Here is a 16,834-nt window from a genome sequence, read left to right as displayed (position 1 = left end):
AGGGTTTCTTGTGTGTCTTTATAATCTCTCTCTTCCCTCCACATCTAGACCCTGTCCAGAAATAAACCACTGATATGATTTCTGTAACTATAGATTAGTTTGCATTTTCAAGAACTTTATATAAATGGAATAATCTATTCTCTGGCTTCTTCCACTCAGCATTATTATTTAGAAATTCACTCATGTAGTTATTAGGTCTGTATTCAGTCCTTTTCATTGTTGTTATATTCCATTGCATGGTTATATAAACGTGTTTTCTAGTTGATAATGTCTATCACAAAGAAAGCCACCATGAACAGTTATGTACAAGTCTTTGGACAAAATGTTTTCATTTCTATTAGGTAGAAGCCTAGTATTGTGTTATTCTGCATTCCACCAGTAGTGCTGCTTCACAGCTTGCCAACACTTGCTATGGTCAGTCTTTTAATTTTAGTCATTTTAATTTTAATATTTTCTCCTTTTGTCAATTTGATTACTACGTGCCTTGGTGTGTTCCTCTTTGGATTGATCCTGTGTGCAACTCTGCAATTCTTGGACTTGGGTGACTGTTTCCTCTACAAAGTTGGGTAAGTTTTCGGTTATTATTTCTTCAAAAATTTCCTCAGGTCCTTTCTCTCTCTCTTCTCTTTCTGGGACCCCTGTAATGCGAATATTAGTGTGCTTCATTCCATGAAGACATGGAAGATATAACTTGTATTTTATAATTTTTTGTATCTATTTTTTTTGCTTGTTTTGGTTATTTTCAAATGTTTTCCAGCTTTATTGGGATATAACTGACATACAACATTGTGTAAATTTAAGGCATACACTGTGTCATCTCTATTTGTACATGTAATTTTTGTGACCTACTTCTAGTTCACAAATTCTCTCTTTGGCAAAATCCCGTCAGCTTCGAACCTATCCACTGACAGTATTTTCATTTCTACAACTTTGGCTACTTTACAAAGTGAATGAAATGTTTTGCATCGTGTTGTTATTTTCTCACATTTCAAATTTCCTATTTTATTTCTTTAAACATTTTTAAACACACATATAGTACATTCTACTTTGGATAATTACAAAACCTGAAGGACTTAAGAGTTCCATTTCTGTAACTTCTTGTTTCTCTTGGGACTTATTTCTTCTGCTGTTTTATAAATTTGTGTTTACACTCACATTTCACAGATAATCCTGTAAAACCAGGGTTTATCGTGTTGCTCTTCTATGGAGAATGTGCCAGATTCCTTTGATCACTTTAAGGTTATTTTCTGGCTTAGCATGGTCCTGACCCTGATAACAGAGTAAACCAAAACCCAGATTCCTGGGAGAGCAGACCTATAATTAGAAATTCTCAGAGTGATCTGCAGATCTATCTCTTCCTTCATTTGTTGGCTCCTGAGATTTCCCTCCTATTGTTTTGAGCTCAGTTACGATTTTATACAAAGATGTTTGGTGTCTTTTATCCAGCATTTCACTTACTAACACTTTCATACTGACAGAAATGGAAATCACATGTATCTTGCTTTTTTAAAAATTGACAGCAATATTAGTTACAAGCAAAACATAAAACTTCAAAATTACACTCAAAGTATTATTGCCCCAAGGATATGACAATATAGGTAATTTATTGTGAAAATGCACAGCACCAGGAAAATACTTGTACCTGCAACATTTAGTTAACAACGTTCAAATGTTTCAAAACATTTTCAGAGGGATGAGGCTTTTCTTTCAAATTAATTCAGCGATCTCTTACCTTTGATCGGTGATGGAGCCTTTTTAAGAAAAGGAAGTTTTGTTGTTCTCAGAGGAAATGGCTTTCCAACATCAAACTTTCAGGCCAACTTTGATACAGTATCCCAGAGGTGTTCATAATCCTTCGTAATGACATTTCCCAAATTCAAATGTAGACCTATATAAGAGTTAAAAGTGGTAAGTACTAAAAGTCATTCACACATACACGGATGCACTTACTTTGACTAAAGTCATAGAACTCTAAAATACTTGTCAAACAGTGACATTTTCAGTGAGTTCCAAACTGAACCTAAAGGAAAATGATCCCTAGTGTTGCCTGTGAGACTGCACACCTTAAAATTTATCTTGTTCCCCTATTTGATAACTAAGTATTAAAATTATAACTATCTTAACTAACAATAACAGATGGTGAACACCTAAATATTCTTCAAGGTAGTAAGAAATGTTATGTCACACATAGCTTTACAATCAATAAAACAGAATAAAAACTATGAGTTTTCAAAAGTTAGAATGTTTGTAAAGAATTGCTAAATATATTTGTAGCTAACTCATTCCAGTGTTTGCAATATGTAGGAACCAAAACTTAGTGGTTTTGCTCAATTAGTAATGCTGCTTCACAGTACTGTTGATTCACGGTAATGCTCAATTAGTTATACTTCTCTTAAAATGTGTCTTATTTTTCTTTCACTATTAATAAACAACATTTATTCTCATAAAATGATGCAAAGAAAAGAAAATTAATTACATATAACATATAATACATGTATATATATATATATATCAGCTTTATCTTTGGAAAAAATTTTAAATTCCCTAAATATCTAATAGTAGTAGAATGATTCCATTAATGTTATGAAAAAATGTTATGCATGTATTTAAACAGAAAATTCAACTGTTACCTAGAAATGCCAATTTCCCAAACACATATTGTTTGTAACAATACTCGTGGAGTAATATTAAGTTAAAAATGTTTTAAAATACATTCACTCTGATTGCAACTAAGTAAAACTTATATACATGTATAAACAAACAGTGGAAAGACGATGACTGCTATGTTATATGTTGGAAGTATAGAAAAATGATTTTGAAGTTTTAAATCCTTTATAAGGTCTACCTCTGGATAAAAGTATACTTATTATAATATACTAAGGTGGTACCTTGAACATTTTCTTCTTCATTGTAAAATGCTATATTTTTCAACAAAAGCTCATCACTTAAGTCAGAAAGGTGAGTTAAATTCAGATTCCAAAATTCAAAAACATTTATATTACTTAGGATGAAATAGTCACACCAGTTTTTCTGAAAATTGGAAATAAAACCAAGTTATTGACAATTTTTACATTAGCAGTAAACTCTAACATGGTCTTGAACACGCAGGCTAAGGTAGCCAGGCTCCTCCTTTTCTTACTGATGTGAGCCCTTCTGGGCTGGTTAATGATGAGTGCTTTATACCTTGCAAGGTTAAAGCTAAAATAAAATCAAACTAACCAAAAAATGAATTCATCATAGTTCTGTATTCTGAATCATAGAAATCTGTATTTCATGCCTAATACATTTTTTTCTCCTACTGTAACCCACAAATCCAAGACTACAGAAACATTGCTTTCAAATGTACAATATTTACTTAGGATTTAATGTTTTCCATTTTATTTCCAGGTCAAAAGAGCATTAAAAAAAATAAGGAGCATTTGATCATTCAGGGATCTAGAAGATGCTGAAACCTTCAAACTCAAAGATTCCCATTAGCCTACATCATTGTGCAGCCACAGAGTTAACAGAAGTGCATCTGTCCCCCCACCAGTCACAGGCAGGATGTCTCCCCGAGCATGCTTAGCACAGAGCAAGGCAGACAAGAGTTCAGTAACTTCTCTGAGTGAGTGGAGTCATCCTTTCGTCAGTGTTAGAGTTCGGTTCAGAGGGGAAAAAAAGCCAGCTCTCTGCACTAAACTCCCTTACTGATAAAACACTCAGGCTCTCCTGTCATCTCGATCAATGTGGCACCGCATCCAGAGTAACCCAACAGAAGTGTAACACAGGCAAACAGGCAAGTTGTAAATGTTATTTCAAATCTTCTGGATGTCACATTATAAAAGAAACAAGCTGAAATTCATTTTAACTTATTTCATTCAACCCAACATATCCAAAATATTATCATTTCAATGTGTAATAAATATAAAAATATTAACAGAACAGCTTATGTGTTTTTCACACTAAGTTTTTGAAATATGGTGTCTCTTTTAGACTTATCCACATCTCAAGTGCCCACTGTCCACTTATGGCTGCTGGCTACTGCGCTGGGCAGCTCCGCTCCAACCAGGTAACTCAGAACGGCTACCTGTGGTTCCTGATTAAATCATACATACCAAAAAGGCAGGGACCTCCCACCTCAACTGTAGTTTTATCTACAAATAAAAACTGAGGAGATTTCCTTAGAGCCACGGAGCAGTGATTCTCAAAATGCAGCATAAGCCTCACCTGGAAAGGTTATTAAATATGACAGATTGCTGGGCACCATCCAGAGAGATTGATCCCATGGGTCTGGGTGGACCCAGGAATCTGTACTTTTAACAAGGTCCCAGGTGATGCTGATACTGTTGGTCAGGGGACCCTACTTTGGGAACCACGCACGTGAGGTCTGTCCCCACCCCCAGGCCACAGATCCTTCCCCATCCCACCACTGAGTCAGCAGTAATGTGTGAGAACAGAACACCAGAAGTCCCCGACTTTACTCACTCCATCTGACAGGTACCACAAGTGGCCTTCAAGTATCAAGACTGGAGCAAACATGAAACCCTCCCTGCAGTTTGCTGAGCTGCTCAGTTTCTCCCGAGACCTCAGAATATGCCTTTTACTGCCAAAATGTCTGAGGCTCCCTGAAGTTATGCTTCCTGGTGCCAGTGCCCCCCAAGTGAAGCTCAGAGAAGGGGGAGACCAGAGGAGGGGTGAGGGGTCATCAGCTGCTCCCAACATGTGGGGAGAGCAGAGGGCGTGGGAGGGCATAGGCTTAAGATGAAACAGGACCTCAACCTGGTCATTTGTTAGCTGCCCACTAAGGGGCCACTCAGCCTTCCTGAGCCCAGGTTTTCATTCATAAAATGAGGACATATGAGGAGTGTTGTCTGAATGAGGTAACAGAGGTCAAGGACACACTTAACACAGGCACGGAATATACAGTGCTCTTCGCACATATCTGGCCATCCACACCACTCTAGTTAAAGAACGATGTTTTCTACCAGCCAAGACCACTGAGCATGTCCTGCAGGGTCCCCCAAGAACATCCCATCATTTAGAAAGACTCTGTACTATTCTTTTCATTTAATACCCACTGTGCATTAAAAAACTGTTTATGAAACTCAGGTAAGTGAAAATTACACATACAGAGCACTCCTTTACATCTGTAAATCAATACCACAATTAATATATACATACCATTCAGTAGTTGAGTACATGTAATTCAACCGACACAAAGTTGGCAAAAAAATTATTTCTCGAAAGTAAATTTACAGCAAAACTCATAGCACAACATTGTTGACGCTGTATCATATTATTTCAGTGTCTGACGTAGAGTATCCCTAGGCTCAGCGTACTGCCCTGGCATGACTTACACTAAGATGCCTGAAGTGAATTAAACAGGCGCTAAAGACAGGATCTCTATCCCTTTAGTGAACCACAGTCTGCCTCTTCCTGATGGAAAATGCCAAGGAAAGGGTTCCCCAGTGGGCTCTGGGACACAGGAACGTACTTTCACTGGACACCAGTAGAAGCACATGATCCTGTGTCCCCTGGAAGTGCTCATGACTGCAGACCCAGGCCCACCCCTCCACAACTGGACTGGAAGTGCTGCCCACACACGCCATGAGCTGCCACAGCAGACATCACTGAGGCACCACCAGTGAAACCAGCCCAAACCAACAGACTTGGGTTACCTGACTTCTTTATTTCTTAGCAGAAGCCATCCTTCTCAGACTGAGTGGAGTCTTCTCATTATCAGGTACTAAAGCATCCTGCAGTTCCTCCTTAATGTAAATTTTAAAAATTCAGTATCTGTCTCCCCCGCAAAACAGGGCTCTATGACAGTGCTGGGGGTGGGGGGACTAGGTTCTCAGTTTCCTCCCTAGGACTCATGCAAAGCGTGTGCGGTGGGTCGACACCTGTGGACTGGCTTCCTAACTGACTGGTTCTAAAGTACTCTCCCTGAGCACTTGGATTCTAAGTGTCAAGATCCGTAAAAAAGGTCTGCTAATCCCATTTCTGGGCATGGAGTCCCCAGATCAAAGGGAAAGACTCACACACGAAGAACCCGGGAGCAGCAGCACCTATAACACAACAAACGCCCTCTTCACTTCCCAGACCGCGCTGTGTCCATCGAAAACAGCCAATAGCCACCACAGAATGAGTGGAGTGAGGGAGAAACTGGGAAAACACGTGGAAAGAAAAAAAGTATAGACTATACATTATATATATATCTTTACCTATAACTATGTATAGTCCCAATGTTAGAAACAATTACACATAACAGAGAAAAACCTACGCATTTACACCAAAAAGAATAAACTGAAACATCAATGGTGACCAGCACTGATTTGCGTGGGCTCCTGGGTAAGCTTTTCTTTTGCTATTTTTTTCAAGTCAACATATTTTCCCTAAATATCCTCAATACTGGACGAAAATAATAAACAATCAGACTGCTTTCCTCAACGGCTCTCAAGAGCAGAACACGACGGTCATTGTTCTCTCCCAGTTGACATCACAAAACCCTAATTTTTCTTTTTCTTTCTTTCTTTCTTTTTTTTTTTTTTTTTTTTTGAGTGAAGATTTATTCAGGGACGCACACTCCAGGGACAGGAGATGAGGGAAAGGCCACGGGTGGGGCTCAGGCTGAAGAAGAAGCAAGAAGCAGACGCCCCCGCAGACAGGCCGGCTGCGCAGCGCAGGGGACAGGGCCAGGAGCCCTGGCCCTGGCCCCCAGTCCTGACCCGGCCCCCGCCCCAACCCTGACCCTGACCCTGACCCTGGCCCTCGCCCCAGCCCTGGCCCTGACCCCGGCCCCGGCCCCGGCTCCAACCCTGACCCTGGGCCTGACCCGACCCCGGCCCTGACGCAGGCGGAGTGGGAGAGATGGTCCCCTCAGGCTGGAGACGGCGCGCGGCCGGTCCTACCGTAAACACAGCTGCTGGAGTTCGGGAGGGACTGACCAGGCCACTGACCCTTTCAGGCGCCCGCGCTGACGTGGCTCCCACACACCAGAGACAAGGCCCCCTGGCCGAGCGTCCACTCACCATCTGTAAGGAGGTCTGAATTTCCTCGGTCCAGCAGGAAGCCACGACTCTGGTGCGGGCTCTCTGGGGAAGAGGCACGCGGAGCAGGAAAACCGCAGCGAGACAGCGCAGCCTGCACAGGTCCTCCGCCTCCCTCAGGGGCGGGCCGCGGCGTTCCCCCTGCACGAGCCACAGAGCGCGTCAGGGACCCGCGGCCGAGCAACGCCGCGCGACGCTGCGTGGGGCTGCGTGGGGCTGTGAGAGGCTGCGTGACCCTGCGTGACCCTGCGTGAGGCTGAAGGACGCGGCAGGACGCTGCGTGACCCTGCGTAAGACTGAAGGACCCTGCGTGACGCTGCGCGACGCCTGGGCAGCCCACGAGCTGCTCCCCGCGTGCGGGCGGCCGTCACGCACTGACACCCCGGTTCTGAGCAGGCCGGTCTCCCCACGTCCCGGGTGCGGGCTGTCCTGGTGAAGCGCGGCTGCCGAGCGGCCCGGGCTCAGGAGCCCTCCCCGAGGCTGTCCTCTCCCCCGGCCTCCCTCATGTGTACAGCTGGCGCTGAACGCGGCGCGGCTGGGAATGCGTCCCCGGCCGAAGCAGGAAAGGCGGGGGCGCATGTAACCTGGCCACCTCCCGTGCCCGCGGGTTTCGGGGCCCCAGACGCAGAGGGTGCAGCGCCTCCCTGGAGCGAGACGGGCCTAAGGATGAGCCGCTCCAGAGACACTGGGTGTAGGTCACTTGGGTGGTACCTAAGATGACCCGCCTAGCCCCGTGGGGACGCGCCACCAGGACACGACTCACACAAAGGACGCAAGAGAAGCACGGTGAGTCCCGCTCATTTCTGAAACTGCGGAAGAAAGAGACAAAACTTCGTTTTTCCTTAGTGAGAATCTTCCACGGCAGCAGGGGGACCCGTGTGTGAGCGCGTGTGCGCAGCGCAGGGACGGCTGCTCAGCAGGACAGCGAAGCCGCCGCGGCCTCTCAGCCAGGGAAGGCTCGGCCCTTCCGTGTCTCCCCGGCGAGGACGGGAGGCAGGATTGCCGCTTCCAGGACCAGCGGAACCGGGACGAGACAGCCCTGGGTTCACGCCACACCGCATTTAACAGTTCGGTTTGAGGACTGCTCCCCGGACCCGCTGAACCTCAGCGTGCCCATCCGGGAAATAAGAATGACAGCGCCCCCTAAAAATGCTACTGTGAGGATTTAAGGGCAGAAGAGGTGTGAGGAGACCCGAACCTCGGACGATGGCCAGCTCTCACCAGTGCCAGCTCCTTTCTTCCGGGGAGGACTGGACAGATTTGACTAGACGTGGACTAAGGGAAACGTGCAAAGTAAAACACCAAATCGTGTAACGGCACCATCGATGAGTCTTAGAAACAAATTCTATCGCCTCCCCCACCCCTTTTTTGGAAGTTCATATAAATTAGAGAAATAAAGTCAATCAAATGAATTGGGGAAATGAAAATCAATAAAATTTCAAACATGGAGAACCATGGTGTTGTATTTCACAGTAAAATAATGATCGCACCTGTTGGGTGTTAATTTTCTGAGCAGCGGGGGTCTGCGACCTATTCTCTAAGACGCTGTGGTACAAACTCAAGAACAACGAGCATGAAGTGACACAAAGAACTCGTCGAATGTCAGACCCTTCCGGCCACAGCTCCTTAAGCGGAGAAATCATTTCACGTGCCAGTCACAGAAGGAAATTGTAAAATACCAGGATGTTCAGGAAAACAGTTTCAATCATAAGTGATCTCACTGGAAGAAATACAAAGAACACATGTGATGACATGAAACTATAACCATTCCTATCTAAAGCAATAAAATTTACCATGAGAAAATAAAAAGTATTTCAGTGAAATTATTAAAAACTTCAATACATAGGAAGCTCCTATAAATCAATAAGAAAACAACTAAGCCTTTAGTAAGAGATGAGCAGATAATTCACCAAAGAAATACAAATAAAAATAAAAGTGTTAACCTCTTAAATAACAAAATGAACAATTAGCATATTTTTTACTTCCAAGTTTGCAAAGTATATCTTAATGATAATAGCACTGGAAATCATATGACATGTCATTTCTCTTTTACTTTATTGATAACAATATAAATAGGTACAGAGTTACTGCAAAGCTATTTAGTAAAACATAAGATTATCATTAAATATGTTGATACTTTTAATTGACTACTCAAGTTCTAGGTATCTAGGTTAGGTAAATACCACAAAATATGTACCAAGATTTAGGCATCAAGATGTTCATCACAGAGTTCTTTTTTTTTCTTATTGAAGTACAGTCAGTTACAATGTGTCAATTTCTGGCGTACAGCACAATGTCCCAGTTACGCATATACGTACATATATTCGTAATTGTGGAGTTCTTTGTTAGAGCCAATTTTCAAACAATTTAAATGCCAGGCATTAGAGAAATACAAGCACCCACTAAAAAATAAAATTTGTGAGGAATTTTTTGATAATCAGAAAAAGTGGTCTATTAAATTCTGTTGCTAATATGTTTCTCAGTTTAGTTCCTTTTGTCTGTAAAAAGGACATCAGTGCAAATGTAAGTGAAATACAAATAATGTCTGAGCTTAGTTAATATTGTTACACTGACACTAACACCCTGGCTGGACAGGTGCACGTGGTCACACCAGGTGCTAACATGCAGGGAAGCTGGGGGAGGGGCAAGTGGGGACCCTGTACTACTTTTGCATCTTTTTTTTGTCATTAAACAGTTCAAGTCAAGAGGTTTTTTTTTAAAGTTTCAGTACCTCTTCCATCATATTTTCCCATTTAAAATTTCCAAAAAGATGTCCCAATGCTAAAAGTCGACATTCTTCCAATTTCTTCATCAGGGTTTTATAAGCATTTTCAATGTTATTCTTATTCTGTAAAAGATAGGCAAGTCACATAAATTGTCATAAATAAAGTGTCACATTACTTTCCAACTATAGACAATCATATATTAAAGATATAATTGTTACAATATATTTCTAAATTAAAAAATACACTAAAGTAATTATATATCATCAACAGTGCTTTTCAAGTCTGCCAAACAGCACTATTTTGTCTTTGCCAAATCAATTTTTGTCTGGGAATTTGGTCCATTTTATTTTTTTAACAGCTTTATGAAGGTATAATTAACATGACACAAAATTTACTCACTTTAAGGGTACAAATCAATGACTTTTGGTAAATTTACAGAGTTGTGCAATCATCACCACAATGTAATTTTAGAACGCTTTCAACATCTGAAAAAGAAACACTGTACTCATGTAATGCACTGTGTCTTATTAGGAAAAATTTCAAACATACACACAGAGAAAAGCGTAACACTCCCCCCTCCCCAGTAACTACCATTATCAACATACACTGCATCTTCTTCAGCATTTTACATGGTCCTCAGAATGAAAGTGAAAGATCCTCTCTAGGGTGAGAGTTCAGTAAATTAGGAAATAAATTATTTTACCAGAAATAAAACCCTCCATTAAAAAAAAGTTTTCCTGAAGGATAGATTGGGAAGGAAACTTGTAGGGACATTTCAAACTCAAATTCAAAAAACGCTCTCACAGAGTAAAAAAGGGTGAGTGGATTACAGGACCTCCTCTCAATACAGAAACAAGTCCCAGGTCTGTTTCTGCTCACAGAGGGCACCTCGAGTTGGAAATGGTTTAATGATTGGAGTTCTATCTTATACTTCATTACAACCATCCAGATGTCCCCAATATCATGAGGGGTGTGACCCCAAACTCAAAAAATGAAAAGTGTTAACTAACTCAAAAATCATTTTGATGAAATAAGAGTCATCCTCACATTCTAAATTTGTTCTAAGCAGCGAAAATTAAACAGAAACCAGATTTATTTATAAAACTGGTGAGCATTTTTGACTCCCAAAATTTCAGTACAGTAATTACTAATTATACTGATACAGCAAAATAGTAAGATCACAGAATTAAAATTCTCAATACTTTGAAAGCTCTATTAATGATTTATTATTAAATAAACATATTTCACTTCTTTTCCTTCCTCCTCAACTCTCTCCATGGTTGTCTCATGAAAAGCTGCTGAGTTAACCATCATTTCACTCATCTGTGGCTCCAGCACCCCACACCACAGGGGAGCATATGCAGGCAGGGGGGTCAGAGGCCTCTCCTCAGACCCACTGTGTGTTGACAGTGAGCAGACTACTTACCTGTGACCCTGACCCTCCCTCACGGGGCTGCTGCTAACGGTAAATAAAATGGCTCTCTGGAAGGACCACACACTAACTCCTGTCATGGCCGCACGTGCCCAGTAAAGGGCTGCATTTAGGGTTACAATCATCATTATTACTACTTCTCTATACCTCTCTGTGAGACTGGTGATAATTCCCATAGGAGAGGCAGAAATAAAACTGAGTCAAGTAATTTGGAAAATTCTGTGACATTCCAGAAGCCTGTCTTTGAGATGCAAATTACCTTCTGGAAAAACATCTGGTTCTTGTGCTTGCTTGGCATGAAATACGCATAAAGTCGTAGGAAGTCGGACACCTGGCCCGAGGAGAGCACAGCATTGACCTTCATCGCCCAAGACTGAATGATTAAGAAGTTGAAGAGGTGTGTCTGGAGGTGGTTCAGGCCTTCATCCTCCACTATCAGGAAATACGGGTAACTGTCCTCCAGGAAAGTCTGCCACTCCTGCGACAAGCACCCAGAAAAGGTTGTTCGAACGTCGACGGTGGTATTGTGCTCTAGGTGGAGAATTAAAGCCCTCTTCAGAGGGAGAAGTTCAGGGAAGTTGAAATATGCATACTCAGCATCCTGTGGGGGCGGGGGGAGGGGTGGGAAGGACATAATTGTGAAATTAGCACTTAGAATTCCACCAGTTTTGTAGGTTAGCACGCACCATCAAAGTCAGTAAAGGACTAGGTTCCACCAGTTCTGATGTTTTATAGTCACAAGAAACAGACCCTTGAACCTCGACAGTCAGGTTGCAGACACCACGCATCGCGATTGGGGTCTAGATCCACGTGTCCTCTTTAATTCGGCGGAGTGGGTATCACACTTTCCCTTCCCGCCCTAATCCTACAATGATGGCTTCAGCCTTCCAGAACTTTCTAGTCTCCTCAAGTCCTTTCTGATGACAGGATGCCTCTGTTCTCAGCCCCCTCTCAACTTTAGGGTGACTCCATCTGCAATTCTCAGAGTCTGAGAAGGGTACACCAGGCACCACCCAGACCCAAACCAAGTAACCCCATGACGGGGCTGGGTTTCTGCTCCAACTTCTCAGTTCCTTGCTCCTCAGTCTTGTGTCTTCGCCTCTGTTCCATCAGCACAGGGACTGCTGTTCACCCTCTAACAGTCTCAGGTCACTTCCATTTAAAACTAAAAGGTCTCCCACTCCATCTCAAGCCTCCTCTTTTTGGCCCGATTCCCTCTTGTCTACACTGTATGTCTACACCTCCTCACTCCTCCAAGTCCTCGGGCCCCTTTCCTCTGGAGCTACCCTGAACCTGCTCTGAGGTCACCGGGGATGCCCCAGTGACTGGAAATCCGGGCAATACTCTTTCAGTCCATGATCCACTCACCACTCTCCAACACTGGGAAGGCTTTAGCCACTGCCTCTTTCCAAGGAGCCTCTGCCCCCTCGGTTCCAGTTAAATCTGTTCCTCTTCCTGCCTTCTCTCTTGGGACTCATGGAACTGTTACCCCAAAAGGGAAAGGGAAAAGACCCCAGCTCTTGTCACACCTGAAAGATAAGATAACAGACAGGAGACAGCGTTGTGCAGCAAAAGATTTCACAGGATTTACTCAGGAAAAGGAAAAGCACTCCTCCGAGAACCGGGGGTGGGTGGGTCCAGGGCAGACAGCAATGGTCTTTGTCTCCCTTCCTCTGCTACCCTCACTTACAGGTGGTCTCTTGACTGGCTGACGGCTCTTGCCCCAGAGTGCTCAGTCGGGAGAGGAACTGGCCAGGTGGGGAGCCTCTGCTGCATGGCAGGGAACACACCCGCTCTCACCTGACAGTCCCCCAGGGAGCAGAGGTGCCCCTGCAGGAGCTCGGGGGGCCCTGGGAGGTTCCCCCAAGCACGGCACCTTGACACGTCAAACATCCTAGCTGGAGGAGCCAGGTGAGCAACAGCAGGAGGGCAGCCACTGGGACCTGTCCCCCACCTCCTCCCTGAAAGGAGGAGCCAGCCCTGCCCTGCCGACTCCCAGACCTGGGGACAGAGGACAACAGGACACAGCTCTCCACCGTTCACTGCCCCCGCCTGAGCCCCTCCAGCCTCCAAGCCTTCACATGTTTACTGTTTCTTTATCTAAAAGGTATAAAGTCTTCCTGCTCTGGCCGCTCCTTTAGGACTTCATCCTCCTGTGAAGGGCCCTGTGTACGTGGAAAGCCTCAGCACACCTGCCACGCTTTTCTCCTTGCTCATCTGTCTTCTGTGTGTTTACTTCTTAGCCGGAGACCCCAGGAGGGGGAGGAGAGCTTGTCCTCTGCTGCGGCAGCCGTGCAAAGCCAGGCCTCACAAGACGAGACCCTAACATCGGCATGAACTTAGTGGTGACTCAGACTCTTAGGGAGCAGGACAAATGCCTCCCCAGGAAGCAAAGTAGATCCTTGAGGAGGAGGGAGAGAACCAGGAAACGTGAACTCAGAGGTGCCCGCCCTTGTGGCCACTAAAGGCAGTTGGGGGTCTGAGTGGCAAGGGTGAGGCGGGATTTTAGCTTCCCCGATGCCTGTGGCTATGGTGACACCTCCAGGCCCATGTGCTGCTCTGTAACTTATATAAGAGCTCTGGGAAGAGCCCGCAGGTCCTCTTAATTAAACCAATTCATCTGGCCACCAGGGGCATATGGACCCTCAAAGTCCCACTGAAATCTTCCTTCGAGAGCGCAGCACGGTTTTCTGAGAAGGGACTTGAACGTCACGGTGGTAACGCCTGGAGCTCCACGGGGACGCAGCATGTGCCGGGGGCGGGGGAGGTTGTCCTGGGGCTGAGTGCTCGTGGAGGTGTCTGTCACCTAGCTTTATACGTGGTCTCTGCAAAGGAAAGGCCCCCCAGAGCTCTTTACCCCAGAGGGTGTGGATTCCGATGGGGACGGACCTGACAGCATTTGGTGCAGGGCCCCACCTCAGGTGGACTGACTAGCAGGTCACAGCATCAGTCAGATTAAATAAAATCAGTAAATGCAGAACGTGTTGTTTCCAGAACCATGCAGAACTAAAAGTTGGCAGACTTACATTGATAGTTTGGACGCTGGAGGGACAAGAGCCAGGTCTTGACGTTGCCAGCAGTGGAGCGGTCCTCAGTTCACCCAACAATCCTAGGGGATTTCACCTGGGTGGTGGTTAGGGGCTTCCTCTGGACCAGGCACGTTGCCAGCATCCGTGTGTCCAGAACAAGCACTTGCATGAACACCTGGAGCTGCTCAGAAGATGATATTACCTGTGCAACATCACCCCTGGGCTCTGGAGGAAGGTGGGGAGGGGGGGTTGAGACCTCCCCTGCAGAGTGTGTGCAGCTGTGAGGCTGCCACCCCCAAGGAGCCCGGCAGAGGCACGTGGAGTCCCTCCAGAGACAAAGGCATACCGAGGCCACACAGAACAGATGTGCCATTTCTGTAACAGTGACTTCCAAACGGGCTGCTGGCAGAGCAGTGGGTACCATGGTGTGGAGGGGCTGGGATCCACTGTGGGGGCTGTTCACGCTCCTCCAGTTGAGAACACACCAAAGTGGGTTAGTACCTAGGGAAGAAGTGAGGATAACGAGACCTTCATTCATTAGGCCTTATGGTTAAATTCCTGAAAATTATTTGTCAAAAATGTAACAATTTAGGGGGAGGGTATAGCTCAGTGGTAGTGTATGCTTAGCATGAAGGAGGTCCTGTGTACCATCCTCATGACTTCTGTTTAAAAAAAAAAAAAAAAGAAAAGAGTGTAACAATTTAATATGATACTGCTTCATGTTTTGTTACTTTTCCTCTGATTAGGATGTGATGGTTGGTTCGGGAGCTTGCCTAATGTGTGCCATTGTAAGGAATTTCAAGGCTTCTTATTTTTCAGATTTTTTTTAAAAGCCAAGATAGATGCATGCTTTCTTAAAATTACAATGCCAACACCTTTTATTACAGAGTTCTCTACTTTGGCCATGGAGACTCTGAGACAGTGGTAACGTAACTGGAGTCACCCAGATTCTGCCGAGAGGGCTGCCTGAATGCTGGTGATGGCTCCACTGTATCAAACTGCCTTTTTAACAGAGCATGGCTGGGGGCTAGCAGGTATGTATCACTGTATTTAAAATAGATAAACAACAAGGACCCACTGCACAGCACAGGGAACTATAGTCAACTTCTTCTAATAACCTATAATGGGAAAGAAAATATCTATGTATGTGTAACTGAATTGCTTTGCTGTACACCTGAAACTAGCATTGTAAATTGAGTAGACTTCAACAACAAATTTAACAACAAAAAAAACTTGTGCTGTTTCACAATCTCCCGCCACCCCCGCACCCCCGTGGTCCTCCTTAATTTACATACACGATTAGCCCTTAAGTATTTTCCTCCCATTTTTCTTTCTGAAGTGAACTTGGAGAGGAAGAGGAGACCTCAGAAGAGGAGAAACCTCAGTTTCTGCATCTGTAAAATGGGGATATTAATTATACTAGTCTTATAGGGTCATTGTGAGAATTAAGTAAATTCATAGGTAGTAAGGGTCTCGTGGTAAGTGCTCAATAAATGCTAGGTATTATTTTTAAGCATCAGGGTGAGATTAGGGAGATGAGAGATTAGGGAATGGGAGGCAAGGCTCAGAAGGGGGTAGCCAGAAGAAGGAGCAGTCTGAATTTGGTCAGAGATTAGGCACTGACTTGCACCCTGCCTCCCCAGGTCTGATCATTGACGCTTTTGGTGAGCTCCGAGACCAAAAAGAGCAAGTGAGGGAAGATATGGAGGTAGGTCATATCAGGGGGCGATCCAGAGGGATTACAGGACCCTGGGGGGGTCAAATGGGCCTCGACTCTGATGTTCGTGCCACCCGCAGACCAAGGGCTTCATCTGCGGCATCGGCATCGGCAGCGACTACTTTGATACGACACCGCATGGTTTCGAGACCCACACGCTAGAGGAGCACAACCTGGCCAATTACATGTCAGCGTGGGCTCGCTGGCCAATCAGGAGGGTGTGGAAATGGCCGGCAACATCCGGGGAGGGGATACCGGGCTTTGGTCAGTTAGGAAAAGGGGTGTGGAATCCATGTGGGTGGGTTCTCAGCCAGCCAATCAGGAGAAGGTAAGTAAGGCTGGTTATGACCTGTCTCCCACTGCCCTTCCAACCCCAGGTATTCCCTGATGTGTCTGATAAACAAGGATGAGACAGAACACACGGGTCAGGTAAGGGTGTGTTAATGGGAGAAAAATGGGCAAGGACATGGAGAATTTTAATATAAGGTCAATCAGCAGGTGGCAGTAAAAAGGTCAGATCATATAAAGCATTTGAAGATGTGACCAACCAACTCTTCCCAAACCCCAACACCTAGGAGTCTTATGTCTGGAAGATGTACCAAGAGAGATGTTGGAATTTCTTCACTAGTGGTGATTGTTTCCGCACGCAGTATGAGGACCAGCTTAGCTGAGACACCCACAGCTGGCCCTTCACTCACACTTCAAGTGCCGTATTCTTACAGCAAGCCCCTTAGTCCCCAAATCCCTCCACCCAAGGCCGCTGGGGGAGAGGTGACCATGTGCTGTAGAAATAAAGTCTGTGCTACATCCCTGACGTTGTACTGGATCGTTGAATTTGGGGGGGGGTCAGTAGGCATCCAGGAATTCGGCCCTCCTCCCCTCCCCCCAGAAAACCAAGATGA

The 16,834-nt window shown here is 44.8% G+C and overlaps 2 protein-coding genes across 2 annotated transcripts in view; one reads left to right on the top strand and one right to left on the bottom strand.

The window, feature by feature from the left end:
* Positions 1-11,974, bottom strand: part of LOC105073367 (putative ATP-dependent RNA helicase DDX60) — a 65,884-nt gene extending 53,910 nt beyond the window's left edge. The window contains 7 exon segments of the mRNA XM_074345418.1: positions 1,733-1,888; positions 2,889-3,030; positions 7,011-7,156; positions 8,506-8,681; positions 9,761-9,876; positions 11,446-11,787; positions 11,873-11,974. Coding sequence (XP_074201519.1) covers positions 1,733-1,888; positions 2,889-3,030; positions 7,011-7,156; positions 8,506-8,681; positions 9,761-9,876; positions 11,446-11,787; positions 11,873-11,974 — 1,180 coding nt within the window.
* Positions 11,975-15,194: 3,220 nt separating this feature from the next.
* LOC141573838 (ryanodine receptor 3-like) lies at positions 15,195-16,739 on the top strand. The gene is made up of 5 exons (XM_074345417.1): positions 15,195-15,249; positions 15,859-15,923; positions 16,013-16,119; positions 16,310-16,361; positions 16,508-16,739. Exons 1-5 carry the CDS (start codon positions 15,195-15,197, stop codon positions 16,601-16,603), a joined length of 375 nt encoding a protein of 124 aa, XP_074201518.1. The 3' UTR covers positions 16,604-16,739.
* Positions 16,740-16,834: the final 95 nt, after the last annotated feature.

The sequence above is a fragment of the Camelus bactrianus genome, chromosome 18 (assembly GCF_048773025.1).
Source record: "Camelus bactrianus isolate YW-2024 breed Bactrian camel chromosome 18, ASM4877302v1, whole genome shotgun sequence".
Lineage (NCBI taxonomy): Eukaryota > Metazoa > Chordata > Mammalia > Artiodactyla > Camelidae > Camelus > Camelus bactrianus.
The sequence above is the reverse complement of the archived record's forward strand: the minus strand, read 5'-3'. Positions and strand labels throughout refer to the sequence as shown.

Bases quoted from the DNA above. Each gene is read 5' to 3' on its own strand.
- LOC141573838 (XM_074345417.1), top strand. From the start codon at position 15,195: ATGGCTCCACTGTATCAAACTGCCTTTTTAACAGAGCATGGCTGGGGG. The intron at 15,924-16,012 runs GTAGGTCATATC...TGCCACCCGCAG, and splicing joins AAGTGAGGGAAGATATGGAG to ACCAAGGGCTTCATCTGCGG. The intron at 16,120-16,309 runs GTCAGCGTGGGC...TTCCAACCCCAG, and splicing joins CACAACCTGGCCAATTACAT to GTATTCCCTGATGTGTCTGA.